The sequence below is a fragment of the Engystomops pustulosus genome, chromosome 2, assembly GCF_040894005.1.
Source record: "Engystomops pustulosus chromosome 2, aEngPut4.maternal, whole genome shotgun sequence".
Taxonomy (NCBI): Eukaryota; Metazoa; Chordata; class Amphibia; order Anura; family Leptodactylidae; genus Engystomops; species Engystomops pustulosus.
In genome coordinates this window covers 218,731,903-218,758,477 of record NC_092412.1, presented here as the reverse complement: position 1 = coordinate 218,758,477, position 26,575 = coordinate 218,731,903, and the positions used below count along the sequence as shown (strand labels likewise).

The 26,575-nt window shown below is 48.4% G+C and overlaps 1 protein-coding gene across 3 annotated transcripts in view; it reads left to right on the top strand.

Annotated features, from left to right (window-relative positions):
• The first annotated feature begins 20,780 nt into the window (after positions 1-20,780).
• Positions 20,781-26,575, top strand: part of MNT (MAX network transcriptional repressor) — a 62,336-nt gene continuing 56,541 nt past the window's right edge. For 2 of the 3 annotated variants that reach the window (XM_072138189.1, XM_072138188.1), the window contains exon 1: positions 20,781-21,088. In XM_072138189.1, coding sequence (XP_071994290.1) covers positions 21,013-21,088 — 76 coding nt within the window. In that variant the 5' untranslated portion in view covers positions 20,781-21,012. The remainder of the gene's footprint in view (positions 21,089-26,575) is intronic. The other variant, XM_072138187.1, reaches the window with a different exon arrangement.

Sequence of the window (26,575 nt, the reverse complement as noted above, 5' to 3'; positions counted from 1 at the left end):
CCTTCTATCGCATGAGTTTGAGGCCCCTTTATACAAAGACCGACAGTGATGGGAGGACGCTGCGGGTGAACGGGAGCACAGAGAAAGGCAAGTATAAGATAGAAATTTAGTAATAAAAATAAAAACTATTATCACCCCCAACAATATAGAAAAAACTATTTAATTCCCTGCAAATTGGTAGTGAACTTGTGTTTTATTCTATTGGCAACAAAAAAGGTTTCAAAGGTGTTAATATGGTCAGGCTGCTGTAGAGAGAATGTCAGCATGGTTTTTTGTCTGCTAAGATAATATTAGGAAAGGAGTTCCATTTAGATCAGCGGTCTACAAGTACAACCGCATCATAAATTACTGCAGCAGCCAACATCTGAGCTCTCCTTGAGAGAGGGAACAGCCGGCTCTGGAACTTAGAATTTTACATGCGGTTGAATTCCAGCAGTTAATTGGAGGTCATTAAAGGTGTTCTCCAGGAATATATAAATAGACGAGAAATAACTCCAATGTCCTCTAACAAGATCTCAAAAATCTCATTCTTTTGCCTTTCAATTTAAAACTTTGCTTAAAGACAAGTTTCTTAAATGTAATCAGTGTAACAAAATAACACATTCTATAATTACACAAATATAAGTACATCCTGTCTCTAGCAGTCCTGGTGTACACAATTCCAGTTGCCCCTAGATACGACCCCCCTGTAACTTCTAACTTTAGAGTCGGCTGCAATCTTGCCTGAGGCTTCACGGAGCTAGTCTCTCTCTCTCTGCACTCTATCCCTGCCCCCCGGCAGTCCAGGACAGAGCTTACACTGACACATACTCTGACTTCCTACCGGCAGGTGCATGAGAAGTACTACAAACCACAGACTGGTAAGTTTTTTTTTATTGGGGGAAGAAGGCACATAAGATCTAGTGTGTTGTGGAATACCAGACATGTAGGAGTGCTGACATTGTGTGTAATAGGCATCGCATCATCTCTTTCTACGTGTCAGATAATAGTGAATGTTCACAAGGTAAATGAAAATGTATATTAACCTGGACCTTGATAATCTAAGCACATTGTCAGCACACAGCATCTCACAGCACTAGAGGCTTCATGAAGTGTCTGCTTAGAGAGTTCCCGTCCACACCCTGGGATTTTACACTGAACATCATTGAGTGGCAGGAGCCAAAACAGCAAACAGAGTAAAATTGTGAAGTAAAGGTTTAAAATGTATTTTTATTGTGTTAACATCACTAGGGGGTTGAGATTTGAGAATTTTCTTTCATGGGAAATACCCAATATGTCCGGTTTTACGTTGCACGCTATAATTGGTGGATTGTACCTGTCCCCAATATATGGCATGGTATGGTCTGTGAATAATGGACCATGCGCAGGCCAAATTTCAGAGACTGACCAGTGCCCGGGATGGGACTCCATATTGATATATGATACAAGGAATCCCTGTTTCCATTTAAAACTGCAGTACCAAATTCTGATCACAGTGGGGAAGCAGGGACTCCTTGTATCATATATCACTATGATGCACAAATTCCCATGCTCTACACTGCGGTTGGTCTTGCCAGCACATAGTCTGTGTTGCTAGGATTAAGGCTATTCTTTCAATTGTGTGGATCAGTATTTAAATATAAAAAACTTTGGATATACTTTTTTGATAAGATACATTACAAAGTATGAAGGAGTGACAACGGAGACAGAGATACACAGACAAACCGGCAGACACAGCGACACATACCATCCGTAGTTACCTCACAGGTCTCCCTCAGCCAGCAGCGCTGCACCCTTTCAGGACCATTGGAGGACTCACAGGTCCAGAAGATAAATCGTAATACATGTGTGTCAGGCACACATGTATAACCATATACTCTAGAGCACTAAGTCACTGCTTTCGCCTCTATTCGTGAGGTCTATTGTAGAGACATATAGAGAGGGAACCTAGGGAGTGGGCCCCCAAAGTGCCAAAATGTGAAGCCACGACCCCCCAATCCCCATCCCGTGCCCCCTGGTAGCTACACCTCTGCTATAAAGTATACACAAAGAGAGTGCAGTAATGCACATAGCAGATCTATATTAATTTGCTACCTGCCATTTGAAAGCCATCAAAGTCAAAAAGAAAATGGTGAAACAGGTTTTTTTTTTCCCGATTTCAACAATTTTAAAAAAAAAATGTATTCAGCTTTCCAGTACATTGTACAGATTTTTTTTTCATTAAGAAAAAAAATGATCATTTAACAATTACATATCATAAAAAAAAATATCGGGTCCGTTCAACCTTAGTGAGGATTAGATAACGGAAACGCCACAGAAAAACAGACAATGTATACTTTCTACAATGGCATAAAATATTTTTTAGGGATACATTGGGGAATACTTCCATCCTGTGATGTGTCTTAAGAGCACAATGTAAACAATCTTTATGTAATAACAATTTAACACTAAATGTCAAAAATGTGCAGCAATCCTTAGCCTCACATGAGGATACTATACATGGTTGGAATGGTTTTCCTTACTATATTAAAAAGTGTAGTCAAATATTTTGTACAAGAAAACCCTTTGGTAAGGATACATTTTGAACGCCAGTCTTAACTCCACCCATTGTAGCCCCCTCAACCCCCTATATCAGTGGTGGCAAACCTATGGCACTGGTGCCTGAGGTGGCACTTAGAGCCCTCTCAGTGGGCACTCAGGCTGTTGCCCCATGGCAGAGTTTGCCAGACATGGATCCTCCTGCAGTCCCTGGACTTGCCATGCTTAGCATTATTTTAATGTAAAGCATCCTGGTATACCTGAGACTGCAGGAGAGAGGAGGTGTGGACAGGGTCAAGTTATCCTTGGAGCTCCTTCTGTGCGACCCCTGAACCTTCTTGTTCAGGGGGCTATCAAGGGAAGCTCCAGCGGCAATCCAAATTTGTACTCCTTCAGACAAAGATACTGGTGCCCTCAGGCCAATTGAAAGCTGTGGTATAGAACGGAGCAAGAAGATTGTAATACCGTATATACTCGAGTATAAGCCGACCCGAGTATAAGCCGAGACCCCTAATTTTACCACCAAAAACTGGGAAAAACTACTGACTCGAGTATAAGCCGAGGGTGGGAAATGCATTGGTCAAACCCCCCCAGTAGTATACAGCCTGCTAGCCCCCAGTAGTATACAGCCTGCCAGCCCCCAGAAGAATACAGCAGCCCCTAGAAGTATACAGCAGCCCCCTGTAGTATACAGCAAGCCCCTAGTAGTATACAGCAAGCCCCTAGTAGTATACAGCAGCCCCCCTGTAGTATACAGCAGCCCCCCTGTAGTATACAGCAGCCCCCAGTAGTATACAGCAGCCCCCAGTAGTATACAGCAGCCCCTAGTAGTATACAGCAGCCCCCCTGTAGTATACAGCCTGTCCCTAGTAGTATACAGCCTGTCCCTAGTAGTATACAGCCTGCCCCCACGGCCCTTAAAAAAATAAACTTATATACTCACCCTCCGATGTCAGCGCGGCTTCCCGATGTCAGCGCGGCTTCCCGATGTCCCCGATGTCAGCGCGTCCCGTCTTCTTTCTTCTCCGCGGCTCCTCTTCACTCTTCCCGCGCCCATGTTTTCTTCTAGCAGGCGCATACTATGACGCGGCCGCTGCTGATGTCATAGTATGCGCGACCATGAAGAAAACATGGCCGCGTCGATGATAGAAGAAAGAAGAGAGAAAAGGAGCCGCGGAGAAGACGGGATGCGCTGACATCGGTAAGTCGCGCCGACATCGGGGAGCCGCGCTGACATCGGAGGGTAAGTATTTAATTTTATTTTTTTAAGTGGGTAATTTTTTTGGGGTAATAGACTCGTGTATAAGCCGAGGGGACGTTTTTCAGCACATTTTTTGTGCTGAAAAACTCGGCTTATACACGAGTATATACAGTGCCTACAAGTAGTATTCAACCCCCTGCAGATTTAGCAGGTTTGATAAGAAGCAAATAAGTTAGAGCCTTCAAACAAGAGCAGGATTTATTAACAGATGCACAAATCTTACAAACCAAAAAGTTATGTTGCTTAGTTATATTTTAATAAATTTTAAACATAAAAGTGTGGGTCAATTATTATTCAACCCCTAGGTTTAATATTTTGTGGAATAACCCTTGTTTGTAATTACAGCTAATAATCGTCTTTTATAAGACATGATCAGGCCGGCACAGGTCTCTGGAGTTATCTAGGCCCACTCCTCCATGCAGATCTTCTCCAAGTTATATAGGTTCTTTGTGTGTCTCATGTGGACTTTAATCTTGAGCTCCTTCCACAAGTTTTCAATTGGGTTAAAGTCAGGAGACTGACTAGGCCATTGCAACACCTTGATTTTTTCCCTCTTGAACCAGGCCTTGGTTTTCTTGGCTGTCTGCTTTGGGTCATTGTCTTGTTGGAAGATAAAATGACCATGCATCTTAAGATCCTTGATGGAGGAACGGAGGTTTTTGGCCAAAATCTCCAAGTAGGCCGTGCTATCCATCTTCCCATGGATGCGGACCAGATGGCCAGGCCCCTTGGCTGAGAAGCAGCCCCACAGCATGATGCTGCAACCACCATGCTTGACTGTAGGGATGGTATTCTTGGGGTCGTATGCAGTGCCATCCAGTCTCCAAACGTCACGTGTGTGGTTGGCACCAAAGATCTCGATCTTGGTCTCATCAGGTGAGAGAACCTTGAACCAGTCTGTCTCAGAGTCCTCCAAGTGATCATGAGCAAACTGTAAACGAGCCTTGACGTGACGCTTTGAAAGTAAAGGTACCTTACGTGCTCGTCTGGAGACCATTGCGGTGGAGTACGTAACTTATGGTATTGACTGGAGCCAATGTCCCCACTGCCATGAGATCTTCACAGAGCTCCTTCCTTGTTATCCTTGGGTTAGCCTTGACTCTTCGGACAAGCCTGGCCTCGGCACGGGAGGAAACTTTCAAAGGCTGTCCAGGCTGTGGAAGGCTAACAGTAGTTCCATAAGACTTCCACTTCCGGATCATGCTCCCAACAGTGGAGACAAGTAGGCCCAACTCTTTGGAAAGGGTTTTGTACCCCTTGCCAGCCTTGTGACCCTCCACGATCTTGTCTCTAATGGCCTTGGAATGCTCCTTTGTATTTCCCATGTTGATCATATATGAGTGCTGTTCACAAGTTTGTGGAGGGTCTTAAATAGTCAGAAAAGGCTGGAGAAACAGATAATTAATCCAAACATGTGAAGCTCATTGTTCTTTGTGCCTGAACTATTTCTTAATACTTTAGGGGAACCAAACTGAATTCTGGTGGTTTGAGGGGTTGAATAATAATTGACCCACACTTTTATGTTTAAAATTTATTAAAATATAACTGAGCAACATAACTTTTTGGTTTGTAAGATTTATGCATCTGTTAATAAATTCTGCTCGTTTGAAGTTTGAAGGCTCTAACTTATTTGCTTCTTATCAAACCTGCTAAATCTGCAGGGGGTTGAATACTACTTGTAGGCACTGTACGGTGAGTTACTTCTTGAATTGTTGTGTTGGCACTTTGCAAAAAATATACAGGTTTTGGCTTGCAGTTTGGGCACTCGACCTCTAAAAAGTTTGCCATCACTGCCCTATATTGTGTCATCTCACCCTGTGGCCCCCCTTATCTTGTGGCTCTTATCTCCCCTCATATTGTGCCATGCTCACTCTTCCCCTGAATTGTGACCCCTTATCTTCCCGCATCCGGTGGGCCCCTTATCATCACCCCCTCATCTGGTTATCCCCCTCTACTCCTCCTTTTCTTGTTTCAACTTAATTATTAACTACAGATACTCACCTTTCCCGAATCCCCAGCAGCTCTCCTCTTGTACCTCTGTAGCTCCTGTGTGCTGTGTGTCACATCACGCCTCCCGTCCTTTACATACAGCTGCAGCAGAGGAACTGCGATGATCGCTGACAGCTAATAGCTCTGATTCAACTCTATCTAAACGGAGACAGGAGTCAGTGGCAGTGGGGGCAAAGCCAAAAGGTGTTGAGGCCCACCAGTACACTGCGCCAGTCTGACCCTGCACTTAGTACCTAGAGCACTGATAATCCTGCCTGGACCACTGCTCTATCTATCCAAGCAGGAAATTTTGCTTTGTGTTAAGCATGGAGGGACACTTGTAGAAGGAGTAGGTGATGTAAGGAGGAATAGTGCACCGGATGCAGAGAATACAAACTGGGGGCACCAACTGCCTCATTAACATACAGATTCAAATGGGAATCTCTCATAAGCAGCATAATAATAATAATGATATGTCCGAAATGACAAAGCATTTCTAAATAGCATGCCTCCAGCAGATTGTAATGTTTGGTGGAGGTGGTACACTGCCTTTAAATGAAGGTGCTACAGGAAAAGGGGGTATACCCCAGGAAGTTACAGAAAGGAAGGACTATACAAAATGGACATTATAAAGATGGAGCTACAGAAAGTGGGTATGTAAAATGGGGACAACCTGAAAATGGGGTATTTTATAGTGGGGGGGGGGGGGCACAGGAAGGATGGAGGGTTAGGGTTTTCCTTTGTGACTTGAATATTTTACTCCTGGCACCATAGATCCCAACTGTCCCAGATTTGGTGAGACAGTTCCAGTTTTTGGGCGCGGTCCCAGACTGTCCCGCCCTACTCACTAGAGCTGCAGAGCAGGGACCAGGAGGCAGGATCAGGTCCTGCTGCCTCCACACGTTTCTGCTGTGCTCTATACCGAAGATTGTGGAGATTCCCCTCCTTTGTCATCTCAGAGGGGTGAGGAGGAAAGGGAAGAAGCAAAGTTTGTTTTTTTTCCATTTAATACCCAGAAACGGGGAGACGGCAGGAGGCCGGCGTACGAGGGGAGACGGGGGACGGCCGGAGGCCGGCGTACGAGGGGAGACGGGGGACGGCCGGAGGCCGGCGTACGAGGGGAGACGGGGGACGGCCGGAGGCCGGCGTACGAGGGGAGACGGGGGACGGCCGGAGGCCGGCGTACGAGGGGAGGCTGGCCCGGCCGGAGGCTGGCCAGGCCGGAGGCCGTCGTACGAGGGGAGACGGGGCACGGCAGGAGGCCGTCGTACGAGGGGAGACGGGGCACGGCAGGAGGCCGGCGTACGAGGGGAGACGGGGCACGGCAGGAGGCCGGCGTACGAGGGGAGACGGGGCACGGCAGGAGGCCGGCGTACGAGGGGAGACGGGGCACGGCAGGAGGCCGGCGTACGAGGGGAGACGGGGCACGGCAGGAGGCCGCCGTACGAGGGGAGACGGGGCACGGCAGGAGGCCGGTGTACGAGGGGAGACGGGGCACGGCAGGAGGCCGGCGTACGAGGGGAGACGGGGCACGGCAGGAGGCCGGCGTACGAGGGGACGGCGGGGCACGGCAGGAGGCCGGCGTACGAGGGGACGGCGGGGCACGGCAGGAGGCCGGCGTACGAGGGGACGGCGGGGCACGGCAGGAGGCCACCGTACGAGGGGACGGCGGGGCACGGCAGGAGGCCACCGTACGAGGGGATGGCGGGGCACGGCAGGAGGCCACCGTACGAGGGGACGGCGGGGCACGGCAGGAGGCCACCGTACGAGGGGACGGCGGGGCACGGCAGGAGGCCACCGCACGAGGGGACGGCGGGGCGGCAGTGTGTCAGGTCAGGGGACCCCAGAATCTGACCTGACACTAAAAAATGGAGGATGTGCACCATTATATTAGATACTATGCTGCACGTTGTACATTATATTTATACAACAGTGAAATCTTCTACAGTACACAGATGAGTTGGGAACTCAGATGAGAAAGTCTGGAATTGCTGAGAAAGATACGTCACCTCAACCCCCAGGGGAAAAGATGACTGCCTGGTGTTAAGGGGGCCTCATTCAGAAGTCTGCTATGGCGCCCGGCCTCTCCTAGTTAAGCCCCTGTGGAGGAGGACAGGAGGCCACAAAAGTAAAGGGAGGATAAAATTAAAAAGCGGTTTATATGATGCGGAGTTGCATTGAGGGGTATTATATGGGTCCTTGAGGGCGGCACAGGGGTTGGCCTCAGGAAGGGGCAGTATACTATGTGGGGGCCATTGTACTATGTGTGGGGGTGGGGACAAGGGGCAGGACAAAAGTTGGGAGGGATGCGGCACCACTGCATCTTTTATCAAAAGTCATCCACATCCACATTCTGACATTAAAATTGAGACAACTTTTTTTTTTAGATTTGGAAAATTTCACATTTTAGATGACGTAAAATCTGCAGTAAATCCTTGTCATTTAATTTGTCATTTAACAAAATCTGCATAGAAAAGGAATTACAATTACTGTGGATTCCAGGGACGCAGCAGAAAATCTGCACTATATACGTCCCCTTTGTGTTAGGATCACTGATTCCTGAGATTTTTTAGAATATTTCTGGGGATACAGGATGTAGATTCCTGCAAAAAAAAAAAAATCTATCTACAATCTGGAATGGCTGATACCAGAGTACAATAGAAGGCACATCATATATATATCATGTTAATTTTCCTTCTGTGCATATACTGACTTCTGAGGCTACGATTTACCAGAACACAGGATGTTCCTGACATCAGTGAGCTACGGTGATGGAACAGTTAACAGAGTTGTGCAGAATATTGCCGCTTTAAGAAGCCGGGCCCAGCACTGAGCAGAGGGCGTGGTCTCCCTTCCCTAAGAGGCTCCTCCCACCGTATCACGCGTTTGTGTAATCCCCGGATCCGGCTCCTCCCCCCTCCACGTTGTTTCTCTCTCTCGGAAAATGATTGTGAAACGTAGCAGCGCACGCCCGGCCCACCATGAGGGGGAAACACTCATCACGGGGCAGGGGACACACCCTGCTGTAACCCTGTCACTGCCGCACAGGGCCGTGTGACCCGCATCTGTGCGGCTGGTAGGGCATGCCGGGAGGTAATGGCAGGTCACCCCGGGTGAGCAGCGCCGCCCAGGAACAACGCATAGGTGACCATCAGCGGGTGAGAGTCATAGCCGTTAGGAACCAACCACATCCCAGCTCTCATTTCTTACAGCCCGTTTGGGAAATGAAAGAAGAAATTTGATTGGTTGTTATGTAAAACACAATTAAATGCAAATGTCACATGACCAGTTACCACTCGTCACCCAAAACCCAGCAGCTCTAAATAATTCTGTATTCAAAGCAAGGCAAATTTTGGACTTGTGACCATATTTGCCGCTCTCCGTGGTGACGTAGTAGCGCGCCATTGTTCATGTGACCTGTTCGCTCTGTTACACTTGTCTTGACATTTTCCACTCTGATGTAAGAAGAACGCACCACTTTTCATGTGTTGGCCTGATGGACGGCCTTATTTAGGAGATTCGTTGACGCCACCTTTACGTGTTGCGATTGGGATGCATTTTAAAAACTAAATTTAAGCGCAACAGGAGCTACTCCATAATAATAATAGATGTATTTAGACCTAAGCTCGCATTCACAAGGAGTGTTTTTCTGATGCAGTTTTTAAAGCCAAAAGCAGGTGGGGATGGTAATGGGCGAAAACATATTAGGCCGGCGGCACACGTGGCGTTTTGAACCCGTATTTGGGCCATTTTTAAGCATTCTGTTAAAAAACATGCTTTTTTTGAAAACGCATCCGTTTTTGACCCGTTTTAATTAAGATAATTTGTAGAAGTCAAAAACGGATGCGTTTTTCAAAAGCGTGTGTTTTTTAACGGACTGCTTAAGAACGGCCCAAAAACGGGTTCAAAACGCCATGTGTGCCACAGGCCTAATGGAGAGTTGCTATTCCCCTTTTTTCCCACTTCATTCATGGTTTGGATATCAAAAACTGCATCTGAAAAACTGGACGTGTGAACGCACTCTAAACGCTCACGCTTGGTAAGTAGCAACGCTTGTTGCTAGTTCTCGAACACAAGTATTTAGGTCTAAACACATCTTTGTTCGGCTGTGTTCACACATCAGGGGGCATTTATCCCAAGTCTGGAAATGTTTGACTAGTTTTAGAGATTTTTTTGGTCAGGTTTTGCCCAATTCATCTAAGGCCGCGGTCACGTGTAGTGCTAGGTGTCCGTCATAACGCGACGCTAGCGCACAGGGGGAGGTCCTCGGCCCGGAAGCACATGCCGAGGACCTCCCCCTGTGCACTAGCGTCGCGTTATGAACGGACGCCTAGCGGTACGTGTGACCGCGGCCTTAGAGTGATGCCACACGTGGCATTTTGAATGCCTTTTTGGCCGTTTTTAAGCAGTCCGTTGAGAAACGCATGCGTTTTTGAAAACACATCCGTTTTTTACAGGTTTCACCAGTTATCTTAATTCAGACTGGTCAAAAACGCATGCATTTTTTGACAGACTGCTTAAAAAATGGCCAAAAACGCGTTCAAAACGCCACGTTTGGCATCACCCTTAGTTGTTGATAAATGAGTCGTGCGAGTCTGTTTGCCAAATGTTTGCCAAGGCCTTCTCTGGACTAGAGGTTATTTGCGTAAAAACTTGCAACGTTTTCTAATTACATTACTATTAACATTTGCGTTAGCATTGTTACAGCATGCGTTAAAATAGTGTTTGCACTGCGTTTTGTAAACACAAATGTTAACAGTAATGTAATTAGGCAAATCACCTCTCCTCAGCTGTTGCAATGCGTTTCAAAACTAAATAATAAAAGCAACCAACACACACTGTGTGACGTTACGCTAGCGTTGCGTTCATAACGCTATGCTAGCGCACAGGGGGCGGGGCTCGGGCCGATCACATATGCGTCTTCAGAAAAACGCATGCGTTTACCAGGAAACACATATGCGATCGGCCTGAGCCCCGCCCCCTGTGCGCTAGCAGAACATGTGAATGCGCCCTCAGCTAAAGGCACTTACTTCTGGGCTCTGTGCTGCTGATTCCGGAACACATCTTGGTCAGGCAAAAACCGACTTTGGACAAATAATGAAGCTCAGGCACCGCTCCGGCCTTGTCATAACTCACAATCGGCGCTCCGTCAGGTAATTATGTACGCCTCGTCTTTTGCGGTGTTAAACTGCTAGCTTTATCAGAACCTCCTGATAAAGCTAGCAAACACTGCACTGCCATACCCGGAACACCGGACCGAGCTATTTATGAGGGGGTGGTACAAAATGGCGGAGACTGCCACATGAATCCTTGCAGTCACCCCCGGCCTGTGACGTGGGAGGAGAGGCCCGGGGAAGAAGCAGCACCTAGGACTGCCCCCCTCATGAATACGCCAGACCGCTGTAAGCTCGGTCCGGTGTTCTCAGGGTATGGCAGTGCAGTGTTTTTTAGCTTTATCAGAAGGTTACCATAAAGCTAGTAGTTTAACACTGCCAATAACTTTAGTAAGCATCTCCTAGAGCAGTTTTTTAGGGTGACAGGTGCATTTAAAGCATAGCGGATGAGATCTCAAAAAAATAAAAAATCTGCAGTACAAATTGCTGCAGACATTTGTAGCAGAATACATAAATAAGAATAATTATACATGAATAAAACTTTAGATACAATGGCTAACATGGCACATGAGACCTACTGTATGTGAATACTAAGCAAATCAAGACATCCTACAACCCATGCAGTTTATTCTGTTGCACTGGCTGGACCGTAGTGTCAGTGGTCAAATGACTTTCACCATTAATGTCAGCATTCTCTCTCCTCTGCCTGAATGTGACCGATTCTCCAACTACTGATTGGCCTCAGCAGGCACATAAGGCCGTGGTCACACGTTCCGCTAGCAGTCCATTCATAATGCGCCGCTAGCGCACAGGGGGCGGGCCTTGGCCCGATCGCATATGCGTTTCTAGAGAAACACATGTGATCGGGCGCACCAAGGCCCGGCCCCCTGTGCGCTAGCGCTGTGTTATGAACGGACTGCTAGCGGAACGTGTGACCGCGGCCTAACTGCCGAACCACCCAAGAGTTAAGGTGCAGTCTTTTAAACTTTTGAATGCTTTTAAACGCATTGGAAAAGTATGCGTTTTTGCAGGTTTACCATGTTGAATCCTGTATTAACATTTTCACCGCTGCTTACACTAGCAGAAATGCAAAAAAACAGATGCAAACCAGCCAAACACATGGTAAAAATGTAAATCGCATGTATTTTCAGTGCATTTTAAAACGGTCCAAGAACGCACTGTGCGACAGCACCCAAAGATGCAGTATGGCACGCAGGTGGCTAAGGCCCTGTTCACACCTGGAGTTTCAATGACACACGCAGTTAACATTGGATTTTCAACCTTTTTACTAAACGCATGGAAAACACAATGTTAACACTTGTTAACATTGTTGAGGGTCCCAAACCTTCTAAGAAAAAAAAAATAGGAGGAAAAAAAGGTACAGCAATGACAGACAGGAGGATGTGTCCTCAGAGCATCACGTTTGCAAACTAGAAGCTACAGCTCCAATGCAAACCAATGTCAAAGGCTAAAATGATCTTTACCTTTTTACCTTGTCCTTGTATTTAGCCCATATCAGCCATAGATTTACATGCAAACCAATGGGAGGGAAAAGATATACAATGCGGCTATTTGGCAACATATATGAATATAGGAACAACAAATCTAAATATTACAATTATGTAGTGTGCAGGGTACATTGTTTTTCTAGTTTATATTTGCTCTGCACCATAACTCCAAAAGAGAATTTTACACGTTTGTTTACAGACCTGCAGCAGAATAAAAAACACCTTCCCTCTTCCTGTTACCTGGGCCTAGTGGAACAGGAAGTTAAAGTTTAGCAATAACGGAAAAACAAGTCATTAACTTGTGTACATTTATCTATGAGTGTTCATAACCAGTGACACCCTCCACATAAACAAGTTATCATGTAGTATTAATATTTCATTAAGAAAAATACAGGGGTGGATTAAGTGGGAAAACCTTAAAGGGATTTCCCATGAAGCAAGTTAGTAACTTGCTGATCGGTGGGGGTCTCAGTGATGGGACCCCCAAGGATCACAACAAAAGGGGGTCCCATGTAGCCCTTTTGCACAACCGGGATAGCTGGAGCAGCCGGGCTTCCCTGTTCATCTCTGTGGAGCTGATGGAGATTGCCAAGCACCACACTCTGCAATCTCCATTAGCTCCATGGATATGAACGGGCCAGCCCAGCCATGAGTGACCCGCTGCTCCGGCTATCTCAGTGGTACTGCAAGAGGTAGTAACTGTGGAAAGGCCATGCTTGTGTTGCTACTTTGCCAACATAGTAGTTTAGGCAATGTTCACACTTGGCCTTGCCTTGCATTTAGGCATCGAGCACCGCCAATGAGGTTTTGCCTGCAAGCGGAGGGAGCACATAAACCTTGTGCTGCCCTTTTTTTTTGTTTTAAACTGATCTTTTGGAGGCTGCAGAAAACTCAGTGCAGGTCCTATTGCTAAAGGTGTCTGTGAAAACATGAAGAATGTTGATGCCACAGGTTACATGGTTTATAACAGTGGTGGCAAACCTATGGCACGGGTGCCACAGGTGGCACTTGGAGCCCTCTCTGTGGGCACCCAGGCCATCACTCAGCACAAGGTCACAGGTAGCCCAGAACGTGCCAGGGAGGAGTGGGCAGAGCTGGATTATCATTGAAGCCCCTTCTCAGGGCCTGCGATTCATCCTGTTAAGGGGACCTTAGAGGGAAGCTACAACAATAATCTGAATTTCTCCATCTTTCTACTGTATTGGTGTCTTCAGGATGCCAATATGTTCGAATCTGTGACACGGCAGGGAGCAATATGTTAATTTAAATCGGCATTTTGCACTTTGTAAAAAAAATATGTGGCTTTCGATTGTAGTTTGGGCACTCAGTCTGTAAAAGGTTCGCTATCACTGGTTTATAAGGTTGATGCCACACATGGCGTTTTGAACCCGTTTTTGGTCAGTTTTGAAACAGTCCGTTAAAAAACACGTGTTAAAAGTGTAAAAAAAAAAAACATGTTTTTTGAAACCGCATCAGTTTTTGACAGGTTTTACCAATTATCTTAATTAAAACTGGTCAAAAATGGATGCTTAAAAACGGAACAAAACGCCATGTGTGTCTTCACCCTAAGTAACACAATCATTTGGCCTTTCGATAGTTTTGGACAAGCAAAAACTGATGACATATGAACTATTTTTGCCGACACACAACTCAGAAATAGATTATATATTGACGACATACAGACTGCAAAAATGGACCGCCGCGGTTGTTTTGTGGTCATAGATCAACGCACAATTGAAACCATTTGCACCTGTTCTGCCCGTTCAATCTCTCCTGGTCGTGTCTCATAATAAAATCATCTGCAAAAACACTGATGAAATAAAGGAGACGTGGCGTTCACATGCCGCGTTTCATAGGTAGTGGGGGAACAGCTTGTCCTGTGCACAGATGCACTTACACCTAAACGCTTGCGTGGGGATTGATGAGGATCTATCCACTAGAAGACGACGTTAACAGAAGACTTTGTGCAATCTGCGGCGGTGGTGCATCGGAAACGCAGTACGTTTAACGTTCCGATGGTTTATCCTGTGGATAGATCAGCAATATCAAATAACCCAAGAAAATCTGGAACACAAACTGACCGGTGGTGGTTATGTTACCGGATGCTACATCTGCAATGTAGAAATACGCAGGTTGCCCTCCTGTGTATGAGCTTTCAGGTGCATGAGGTGCAATCACCTGCACATACAATTGTGTTCAAACTGCAGTATGTGAACACACCCTTAACAAGTCCACACTAATCACAGACATGTTCTGGTGACCCGACTATATTTTTAATAATAACGTGTGAGGTTTATTCCATAGGGTAAGGCATCAGCAGTGTGGATCTCTTACCAAACACTCTATATTGCGACATAATGTAGATATGACATTCATCTGTGTATCCCGGTATATACGGACATGACTCGTGTGTACAACAACCCCGTGACTTTTACACCGAAACCAGTATAAGAAAAAAAAAACCCGGCTTCCCCTTTAAATGGCCGTCCCTCGGCGTCAGACAGAGCTGGGTGTCCATGTGGAGCTGATCCATGCCTTGTTGTCCCGTCTTCTGATTGGCTGAACTGGGAATGACATATTTTAATGAGATGCAAACGCACTGCAGGGGGGCGGGGCGTCTGGAACACCCGGACTGGATCTCCCGATGGCGCGCGACGTGCCGGGGAGAGGGGGAGGCGGAGTGCAGCACACACTGGGAGTCTGCCATAGGGAAGCCGCCTGATGTCACCGGGGCACGAACAGGTTAATAGTAGCCGGCGTGCGGCTATAAAATACTCACAGGATGCCATTCACACTGCAGGACAACGTCTCTATGCTACTGATGCATTCTGCAGGGGCTCTGGCACTTGTTATAGTGTCCTATAGAAGGGCTTGTCACTGGGTACTGGTACACTGTGATGATGTTCTATATCACTGATGAATATACATGAAGCTTCACATTTCCATCAGTCCCACAGAATTGTGTCTCAACCTGCAGATGTGATCCCTGAATTTCATTGGGAAACCAGGGGCAGATTAAGGCTACATTCACACTGCCGTATGGGGGACGTATATACGGCCAACGTATATATATGGCCGATATTCGTCCCCCCATAGACGGCAATGGGCGCACGTAGTATGGCGCCGTGCGCCATATCTTCCTATGGAGAGGGGCAAGGGTTAGCTGCGCTCACCCCTCCTCCTCTCCCCGTGCGCTGCCGTTGCCCGCCGTGCTACGGTATTGCGGGCAACGGCAGTGTGAATGTAGCCTTTAAGACAGCAAGGGGCCCTAGGATGTATGAATATTATTATTGTAATATTATATGGTGCTAGAATCAAGCTTCTTGGGAAATGGAGGATGTGTCGCTTCTTTTTGCTTTCAATCTGTGGTTTTAGGACCTTTGGCGGACCTACAAAGGTCATTAAAGGAAACCTACCACTTGAAATGGTAGGTGTAAGCTGCAAATACCGAGCACCAGCTCCGGGTGAGCTGGTGCCGGAGCTTACTTTCGTTATTCTCTTAAACCGCTGTATTGCGGTTTAAACACTTTTTAATGTTTATATCTGAAGCACCTTCAGATATAAACATTCGGCGCACCAAGCGCGTGCCCTCACTGGCTTTTCAGCACTTCCTATGTAGGCACACGCACGGTCGCGCGCTTGGTGCACCGAAGGTGCTTCAGATATAAACATTAAAAAGTGTTCAAGTGGTAGGTTTCCTTTAAAAAATGGCTATTGTGTATGGCTATTGTGTATGTGTATTTAAAGCAGGAACAGATGTACAAGGATTTCATGGATGACGGCTCTTCTCAGTGTAAAATTTGGTGGGTGGTTTGAGTGACCATGGGCCCCCTAGAAAGCTTGGGTCCTGGGCTACCGCCTAGACCGCCATATTATAATCCACTACAGTGGGAGAAGCACCATCCACGTTCTTGTGATTACTGAGGATCCTAGAGACAACACACTCTTCCAATCCTGTTGATAGTTAAAGGGGTTGTCTAGGATTATAAAAAAATTCATATGGCTAGGAGGGGGGGGGGGGGGGTTATTAAAACAATAAACATCTGTGATGTGGAACAACTGAAACCTGAATGTCCTGCTGTGGCCTCTGTATACATATAGAAATCGTCAGTAACCGATTGCTGCAGGAGAACAAGAGCGCGGAGAGGGATAAGTATAAAATGTTAATACACCTCCCTGTAGTATATAAACTTTTTTCTGATCCCGGACAATTCCTTTAATAAATTGCAGTCAGACCCCAGTGATCAGACACTTATTCCCTATTTTGTGGAAAAGGGTTAAGAAAGGGTTTTCCGTTCTGGCCCCATATGGTGAAAAAAAGAAGAAAATATGACTCCTATTGTCACATCTAGTCTTTGTATACAGGTGCTCAGCGAGAATTCACTCCCGCTACACCCTAAAACAGACGACACCGTATAAAAGGTGTGCGCTGCTGTCACAATGTCACCACTGAGCCTCTGTATAACAAGAGAGACCTTCACCAACAAGAGGTGAAGAGCTACACGGTAGGGCTCCCTGCTGCAATGTAAGGTGTAAAATTAACTGGTATTGTAACCTGCTGCAGATTTTACCTGGGCATGTACAGCTGTGGTCCAGTGGCACCTAGCCACGGTCAGTCAGTGAATCACAGATGGTGCACCAGTCTGATTTTTTTGGAGCGACCAGAGTGCATAGTGGTATATGATGCATAAGAGTCCCTACTTCCTCATGGAACAGCAGCACTGTACTATGATTGTTTCAAATATCACAATCCCTTAGGGCGCATTCACACGATGCGTTGCTTTTCTAACGCATTCCACTGGCTTCAGCCATGATTACATGCTAAGGTTATATTGCGTTTTAGCAGATGCAGTGGAAACGCAATGTAACCTTAGCATGTAATCAAGGCTGAAGCCAGTGGAATGCGTCAAAAATGCAACGCGCAACGCATCGTGTGAATGCGCCCTGACAGTCCCTTCCTCTGCACGCTCTATCCATCTGAAGCATGCTCCTTGATTCAAGGGCCATGTTCACATGATGCTTTTGAATTGCATTTAGAAACGCAAGTGAACTACAGGAGAAAGGAGTTTCTGCTCATTACATATGCGTTTACCCAGGGGCGTAACAAGGATAGACAGAGCCCCATAGCAGACTTCTGAACGGGGCCCCCCTTTGCATATTACACTCACATATAAACACACACATTTATATACCGATATACAGAAACATACAGTTCATACACACACATTTATACACTCTTAAAAACATGCACATCACATATACACACATACATTGCCATATACAAATGTACAGCAAATATATAATGGTGCATATTCTTTATTGTCAGGTTGGATGAAGGGGCCCCCTGACACTGTGGGCCCCATAACGGCTGCTATGGCTGCTACCACTGTAGTTACACCCCTGCGTTTACCCTGAAACACTTGCAAATGGAATTGAGCACCAAGTGTTTTCCATGTAAACAATATTACATTTAAGTGTAAACGCATATGCGTTTAAGCCAAGCTCCTCCCCACTGCCTTTGAATTGCATTTTAAAACCTCCAATAAAAAAAGTGTGAACACACCCTTAGGGTGGTGGCAAACGTGGCGTTTTGAACACGTTTTTGGCCCGTTTTAATTAAGATAATTGGTAAAACTGGTCAAAAATGGATGTGTTTTTTGAACGCATGCGTTTTTCAACACTGCTTAAAAACAGGCCCAAAACAGGTTCAAAACGCCACATGTGCCACTGCCTTAGGCTGGTGACAGATGTGGTGTTTTTTTCATTGCATTTTTGCATCCTTGCAAAATGCATGAGCTTTTTAAATGGGTATTTGGGATAAAGTGGCTTAACTTTGAGTTTTCTCCCTAGCGTTTTTTGTGTCTGCGTGTTTGAGGTGTGTTTTTATTGCGCTTTTCAAAGAAGTTGTGTTTTTTAAAATGCATGTGAATACATGAACAGCAGGGACAACAAATTTCAAGAGACACTGCTTCATACTTCAATTGAAGAACATTCGAAAAACGCATGCATAAACATTCAATGGTCGTGACAAAAACAAGACATCTGTCACTGGCCTAAGGGTGATGTCACACATGGCATTTTTAGGGTGTTTTTGGACCGTTTTTAGTTAGTGCATTTTCAGATCGTAAGAAACGCAAGTTTTTTGAAAACGCATGCGTTTTAGTCCGGTTTTTCAAATTTGCACAGTTAAAAACGGAAACACATGCACCTTTTCAAAAACCGCATTCATTTTTAAAAATGGATGAGTTTCTTAACGCATGCGTTTTTTAAAATCTGAAAACACACTAACTTAAAACGGCCCAAAAACGCCATGTGTGACATCACCCTTAGGGAATAACCCTTATCTGATCAAGGGTAGTTTCAGTGATCTCCTGGAAGTGTGTGATGAGATGTCCTCGCAGTGTATAATGAGATCTTGTGGCAGTGTGTGACCAGATGTCCTAGCAACGTATGATGAGATCTCCTAGTAGTGTGTCATGAGTTGCCCTGGCAGTAATCTCCTGGTAGTGTTTGTTGAGATGTCCTGGCAGTGATCTCCTGGCAGCGTGTGACAAAATCTCCTGGCAGTGTGTGATCAGATCTCCTGACAGTGTGTGATGAGATGGCCTGGCAGTGTGTGACAAGATGTCCTGGCAGTGATCTCCTGGCAGTGTGTGATCAGTGTGTGACCAGATGTCCTGGCAGTGATCTCCTGGCAGTGTGTGATCAGATCTCCTGGCAGTGATCTCCTGGTAGTGTGTGACCAGATGTCCTGGCAGTGATCTCCTGGCAGTGTGTGATCAGATCTCCTGGCAGTGATCTCCTGGTAGTGTGTGACCAGATGTACTGGCAGTGATCTCCTGGCAGTGTGTGATGAGATGGCCTGGCAGTGTGTGATCAGATCTCCTGGCAGTGTGTGATCAGATGTCCTGGCAGTGATCTCCTGGCAGTGTGTGATCAGATCTCCTGACAGTGTGTGATGACATGGCCTGGCAGTGTGTGACAAGATGTCCTGGCAGTGATCTCCTGGCAGTGTGTGATCAGATCTCCTGACAGTGTGTGATGAGATGGCCTGGCAGTGTGTGACAAGATGTCCTGGCAGTGATCTCCTGGCAGTGTGTGATCAGATGGCCTGGCAGTGTGTGATCAGATCTCCTGGCAGTGATCTCCTGGTAGTGTGTGACCAGATGTCCTGGCAGTGATCTCCTGGTAGCGTTTGATGAAATTTCCTGGTAATGTGCGATGAGATCTCCTGGCATTGATCTCCCGGTGATGTGTGGTGAGATCTCCTGGCATTGATCTCCCGGTGATGTGTGGTGAGATCTCCTGGCATTGATCTCCCGGTGATGTGTGGTGAGATCTCCTGGCATTGATCTCCCGGTGATGTGTGGTGAGATCTCCTGGCAGTGATCTCCCGGTGATGTGTGGTGAGATCTCCTGGCAGTGATCTCCCGGTAGTTTGTGATGAGATCACCTGTTGGCAGTAAAGCTGCCATCATGTGGGGGTCTAGTGGGACTGTGTTCAAGGGCCCCCCCCCCCCATTTTCCTATCAAAAGGGGGACCTGAGGGGCTCACAGTACCCACTAAACTCCCCATTCCCCCCATTACGCAGCCGCAACACCACCACGTCATAGTGATGCATCCGCGCCGGAAGAGCAGAAGGCGGAGCCGTGAGAAAGATGGAGCCGCAGGGTCCGGGAGAAGCCGAAGGTGAGTATAGGTTTTATTTATTTATTCTTTTTTCAAGAGGAGGGGGTATCTGACAGGACATTTAATTAGGGGGGGGCATCTGGCAAGACATTTCATTAAGGGGGGCGTCTGACAGGACATATCATTAAGCGGACATGTCCGGCAGGACATGTCATTAAAGTGGGGCGTCTGTCAGTACATTTCATTAAGGGGGCATCTGGAAGGACATTTCATTTAGGGGGCATCTGGCAGGACATTTCATTAAAGGGGGCGTCTGCTGTGAACTGGGGGGGGGGGACTGCCTGTGGACTTGTGGGGCTATCTATATACTGAGGGGACAGGTGCTAGCACTATATATATACTGAGTGGGCAAGTGCAGGGGCTATCTATATACTGAGTGGGCATGTGCAGAGTCTGGCTCAAAAATGTTTTGGTCAAAAATAAAATTGTATACAATGTTATGTATCATTGTGGGAATGGACCCCAGTCAGGGGCCCCAAAATTCCTAGTGGTGCTCCTTTCTGGCAGTGCGTGATTCCTGGCAGTGATCTCTTAGCAGTGTGTGAAGAAATGTCCTGGCAGTGATCTCCTCTCCTGACAGTGTGTGATGAGATCTCCTGGCAGTGATCTCCTGGAGAGTGTGACATGACAGTGTGTTCCAGGGCAGAGTGCCGGCTCCTCCCTCCCGTGGCTCCAGTCTCCGGGTTTTGCAGGCAGCCGGTAGTAGCACACAGCTCTGTGAGTCCCTTTTTTTCTTGTTGTGTTTCTGTTACTCATCGCCATCTTGTTGCAGCCCTTTTCTTGTCTGGAAGATCTGTGGGGGGATCGGGGTGACATATCAGGCTTGTGGGTGCCTTGTATGTAGGATTAAGGATCTGGTCGCCCAGTGGTGGAGGGTGAGGATACTCAGCACAGCCCTGATTGATTCCTGGAGGCAGAGAAGACACAAGAGACATGAGCCTGGAGACACTATTACAAGCAGCCCTGTTCCTGGAATGGCAAGCCCAGCAGCAGCAACAGAGGACACGTGGTGAGTGACGGGGGCACCGGGTACTGGGGGTGTATGGTGGCACTGCAGGGGCAGCGCTGGATCAGGAGGGGCTGCGCTAATACACTATATGTGGGGATCATTCACACTGGTTAGAATGTTGCAGTGTCAAGCAGTGATACATTGTTGCAGTACTGGCTGCTGATTGGCTCCTAGAAGCCTGGATGCAGTAATACTTTGTTGCAGACACTGGTTACAGTGATTGTCTGGTCGTTGCAGTGTTATAGGAGCAGTGACTGGGTGCAGTGCTGGCACAGGGATGGTAATGCAGGGTACAGTACGGGCTATGGCTGCATAGTTGAGCGGTGCTAGTGTCAGGTTCTCGCCGGAGTTACCGTGCAGGGCGGTGGCAATGCTCCAGCAGCACTTTGCATAATAGCATGACATGGGCTTGTCATATGACTCCTGCCTGCCTCTCCCCTTAACCCTCTCACTACCGGGAGCATGGAGTCTCTATGTTCTGTACCGGGCTCTGCGAGCACCTGGTATTATATACGTCTCACGTATGACTCGTTGGGATCACAATGACAGCTATAAACGTGCTGTCCGGCAGCCAGGAACTGGCGTCTGTGTGGAGAAGGTCGGCATCGAAGGGGTTACGTGTGACTGGTGACGTGTCTGGACCCGCCTCTCCCCCACGTGCATTGGGGACACGCCCTACGGAGGGGAAGGAGCGGAGCGAGTCTGAGCGGGACCCGGAGACAGACATAGTGGGCGGGGCCAAACAGGGCAGCACGCACACAGCAAGGTCCACGTAACTCACAGCCTCCTCCTCCTCCTCAGCAGCCGCCAGTCCCCGGCTGTACCACCTCCCCCTCTGCACTGGCTGACAGGACTGTGCACGTATCCCCACCTCCCCCCATACACCGAGGGATGGTAGAGACCCAGTGCCCCCACATAACTGGAGCCCCCATCCACTGCAGTGCATAGCCCCCTGTACCCGTATTACACCAGAGCCCAGACTGTAGCTGCCTCCTTATTACACCGGAGCATAGGCTGTAGCTGCCTCCTTATTACACCGGAGCACAGGCTGTAGCTGCCTCCTTATTACACCAGAGCCCAGGCTGTAGCTGCCTCCTTATTACACCGGAGCATAGGCTGTAGCTGCCTCCTCATTACACCAGAGCCCAGACTGTAGCTGCCTCCTTATTACACCGGAGCATAGGCTGTAGCTGCCTCCTCATTACACCAGAGCCCAGACTGTAGCTGCCTCCTTATTACACCGGAGCACAGGCTGTAGCTGCCTCCTTATTACACCAGAGCCCAGACTGTAGCTGCCTCCTTATTACACCGGAGCCCAGACTGTTGCTCCCTCATTACACCAGAGCATAGACTGTTGCTCCCTCCTTATTACACCAGAGCCCAGGCTGTAGCTGCCTCCTTATTACACTAGAGCCCAGACTGTAGCTGCCTCCTTATTACACCGGAGCATAGACTGTAGCTGCCTCCTCATTACACCGGAGCCCAGGCTGTAGCTGCCTCCTCATTACACCGGAGCACAGGCTGTAGCTGCCTCCTTATTACACCGGAGCACAGGCTGTAGCTGCCTCCTTATTACACCGGAGCACAGGCTGTAGCTGCCTCCTTATTACACCGGAGCACAGGCTGTAGCTGCCTCCTTATTACACCGGAGCACAGGCTGTAGCTGCCTCCTTATTACACCGGAGCACAGGCTGTAGCTGCCTCCTTATTACACCGGAGCACAGGCTGTAGCTGCCTCCTTATTACACCGGAGCACAGGCTGTAGCTGCCTCCTTATTACACCGGAGCACAGGCTGTAGCTGCCTCCTTATTACACCGGAGCACAGGCTGTAGCTGCCTCCTTATTACACCGGAGCACAGGCTGTAGCTGCCTCCTTATTACACCGGAGCACAGGCTGTAGCTGCCTCCTTATTACACCAGATCATACACTGTAGTAGTCTCCTTAGCTTCAGTCTATGGTCTGTAGCTGCCTCCTTATTACACCAGTCTCAGATCATAGACTGTAGCTAAGGAGACAACTACAATCTATGATCTGGTGTAATAAGGAGACTGCTGCAGTCTATGGTCCAAGGCTGGTGTAATGTCTCCTTATTACACCAGAGCACAGGCTGTAGCTGCCTCCTTATTACACCGGAGCCCAGGCTTTAGCTGCCTCCTTATTACACCGGAGCACAGGCTGTAGCTGCCTCCTTATTACACCGGAGCCCAGGCTTTAGCTGCCTCCTTATTACACCGGAGCCCAGGCTGTAGCTGCCTCCTTATTACACCGGAGCCCAGGCTGTAGCTGCCTCCTTATTACACCGGAGCCCAGGCTTTAGCTGCCTCCTTATTACACCGGAGCCCAGGCTGTAGCTGCCTCCTTATTACACCGGAGCCCAGGCTTTAGCTGCCTCCTTATTACACCGGAGCCCAGGCTGTAGCTGCCTCCTTATTACACCGGAGCCCAGGCTGTAGCTGCCTCCTTATTACACCGGAGCCCAGGCTTTAGCTGCCTCCTTATTACACCGGAGCCCAGGCTGTAGCTGCCTCCTTATTACACCGGAGCCCAGGCTGTAGCTGCCTCCTTATTACACCGGAGCACAGGCTGTAGCTGCCTCCTTATTACACCGGAGCACAGGCTGTAGCTGCCTCCTTATTACACCGGAGCACAGGCTGTAGCTGCCTCCTTATTACACCGGAGCACAGGCTGTAGCTGCCTCCTTATTACACCGGAGCACAGGCTGTAGCTGCCTCCTTATTACACCGGAGCACAGGCTGTAGCTGCCTCCTTATTACACCGGAGCACAGGCTGTAGCTGCCTCCTTATTACACCGGAGCACAGGCTGTAGCTGCCTCCTTATTACACCGGAGCACAGGCTGTAGCTGCCTCCTTATTACACCGGAGCACAGGCTGTAGCTGCCTCCTTATTACACCGGAGCACAGGCTGTAGCTGCCTCCTTATTACACCGGAGCACAGGCTGTAGCTGCCTCCTTATTACACCGGAGCACAGGCTGTAGCTGCCTCCTTATTACACCGGAGCACAGGCTGTAGCTGCCTCCTTAGCTTCAGTCTATGGTCTGTAGCTGCCTCCTTATTACACCAGTCTCAGATCATAGACTGTAGCTAAGGAGACAACTACAATCTATGATCTGGTGTAATAAGGAGACTGCTGCAGTCTATGGTCCAAGGCTGGTGTAATGTCTCCTTATTACACCGGAGCACAGGCTGTAGCTGCCTCCTTATTACACCGGAGCACAGGCTGTAGCTGCCTCCTTATTACACCAGAGCCCAGGCTGTAGCTGCCTCCTTATTACACCGGAGCATAGGCTGTAGCTGCCTCCTCATTACACCAGAGCCCAGACTGTAGCTGCCTCCTTATTACACCGGAGCATAGGCTGTAGCTGCCTCCTCATTACACCAGAGCCCAGACTGTAGCTGCCTCCTTATTACACCGGAGCACAGGCTGTAGCTGCCTCCTTATTACACCAGAGCCCAGACTGTAGCTGCCTCCTTATTACACCGGAGCCCAGACTGTTGCTCCCTCATTACACCAGAGCATAGACTGTTGCTCCCTCCTTATTACACCAGAGCCCAGGCTGTAGCTGCCTCCTTATTACACTAGAGCCCAGACTGTAGCTGCCTCCTTATTACACCGGAGAATAGACTGTAGCTGCCTCCTCATTACACCGGAGCCCAGGCTGTAGCTGCCTCCTCATTACACCGGAGCACAGGCTGTAGCTGCCTCCTTATTACACCGGAGCACAGGCTGTAGCTGCCTCCTTATTACACCGGAGCACAGGCTGTAGCTGCCTCCTTATTACACCGGAGCACAGGCTGTAGCTGCCTCCTTATTACACCGGAGCACAGGCTGTAGCTGCCTCCTTATTACACCGGAGCACAGGCTGTAGCTGCCTCCTTATTACACCGGAGCACAGGCTGTAGCTGCCTCCTTATTACACCGGAGCACAGGCTGTAGCTGCCTCCTTATTACACCGGAGCACAGGCTGTAGCTGCCTCCTTATTACACCGGAGCACAGGCTGTAGCTGCCTCCTTATTACACCAGATCATACACTGTAGTAGTCTCCTTAGCTTCAGTCTATGGTCTGTAGCTGCCTCCTTATTACACCAGTCTCAGATCATAGACTGTAGCTAAGGAGACAACTACAATCTATGATCTGGTGTAATAAGGAGACTGCTGCAGTCTATGGTCCAAGGCTGGTGTAATGTCTCCTTATTACACCAGAGCACAGGCTGTAGCTGCCTCCTTATTACACCGGAGCCCAGGCTTTAGCTGCCTCCTTATTACACCGGAGCACAGGCTGTAGCTGCCTCCTTATTACACCGGAGCCCAGGCTTTAGCTGCCTCCTTATTACACCGGAGCCCAGGCTGTAGCTGCCTCCTTATTACACCGGAGCCCAGGCTTTAGCTGCCTCCTTATTACACCGGAGCCCAGGCTGTAGCTGCCTCCTTATTACACCGGAGCCCAGGCTTTAGCTGCCTCCTTATTACACCGGAGCCCAGGCTGTAGCTGCCTCCTTATTACACCGGAGCCCAGGCTGTAGCTGCCTCCTTATTACACCGGAGCCCAGGCTGTAGCTGCCTCCTTATTACACCAGAGCCCAGGCTGTAGCTGCCTCCTTATTACACCGGAGCACAGGCTGTAGCTGCCTCCTTATTACACCGGAGCACAGGCTGTAGCTGCCTCCTTATTACACCGGAGCACAGGCTGTAGCTGCCTCCTTATTACACCGGAGCACAGGCTGTAGCTGCCTCCTTATTACACCGGAGCACAGGCTGTAGCTGCCTCCTTATTACACCGGAGCACAGGCTGTAGCTGCCTCCTTATTACACCGGAGCACAGGCTGTAGCTGCCTCCTTATTACACCGGAGCACAGGCTGTAGCTGCCTCCTTATTACACCGGAGCACAGGCTGTAGCTGCCTCCTTATTACACCGGAGCACAGGCTGTAGCTGCCTCCTTATTACACCGGAGCACAGGCTGTAGCTGCCTCCTTAGCTTCAGTCTATGGTCTGTAGCTGCCTCCTTATTACACCAGTCTCAGATCATAGACTGTAGCTAAGGAGACAACTACAATCTATGATCTGGTGTAATAAGGAGACTGCTGCAGTCTATGGTCCAAGGCTGGTGTAATGTCTCCTTATTACACCAGAGCACAGACTGTATCTGCCTCCTTATTACACCGGAGCACAGGCTGTAGCTGCCTCCTTATTACACCGGAGCCCAGGCTTTAGCTGCCTCCTTATTACACCCGAGCACAGGCTGTAGCTGCCTCCTTATTACACCCGAGCACAGGCTGTAGCTGCCTCCTTATTACACCCGAGCACAGGCTGTAGCTGCCTCCTTATTACACCCGAGCACAGGCTGTAGCTGCCTCCTTATTACACCCGAGCACAGGCTGTAGCTGCCTCCTTATTACACCCGAGCACAGGCTGTAGCTGCCTCCTTATTACACCCGAGCACAGGCTGTAGCTGCCTCCTTATT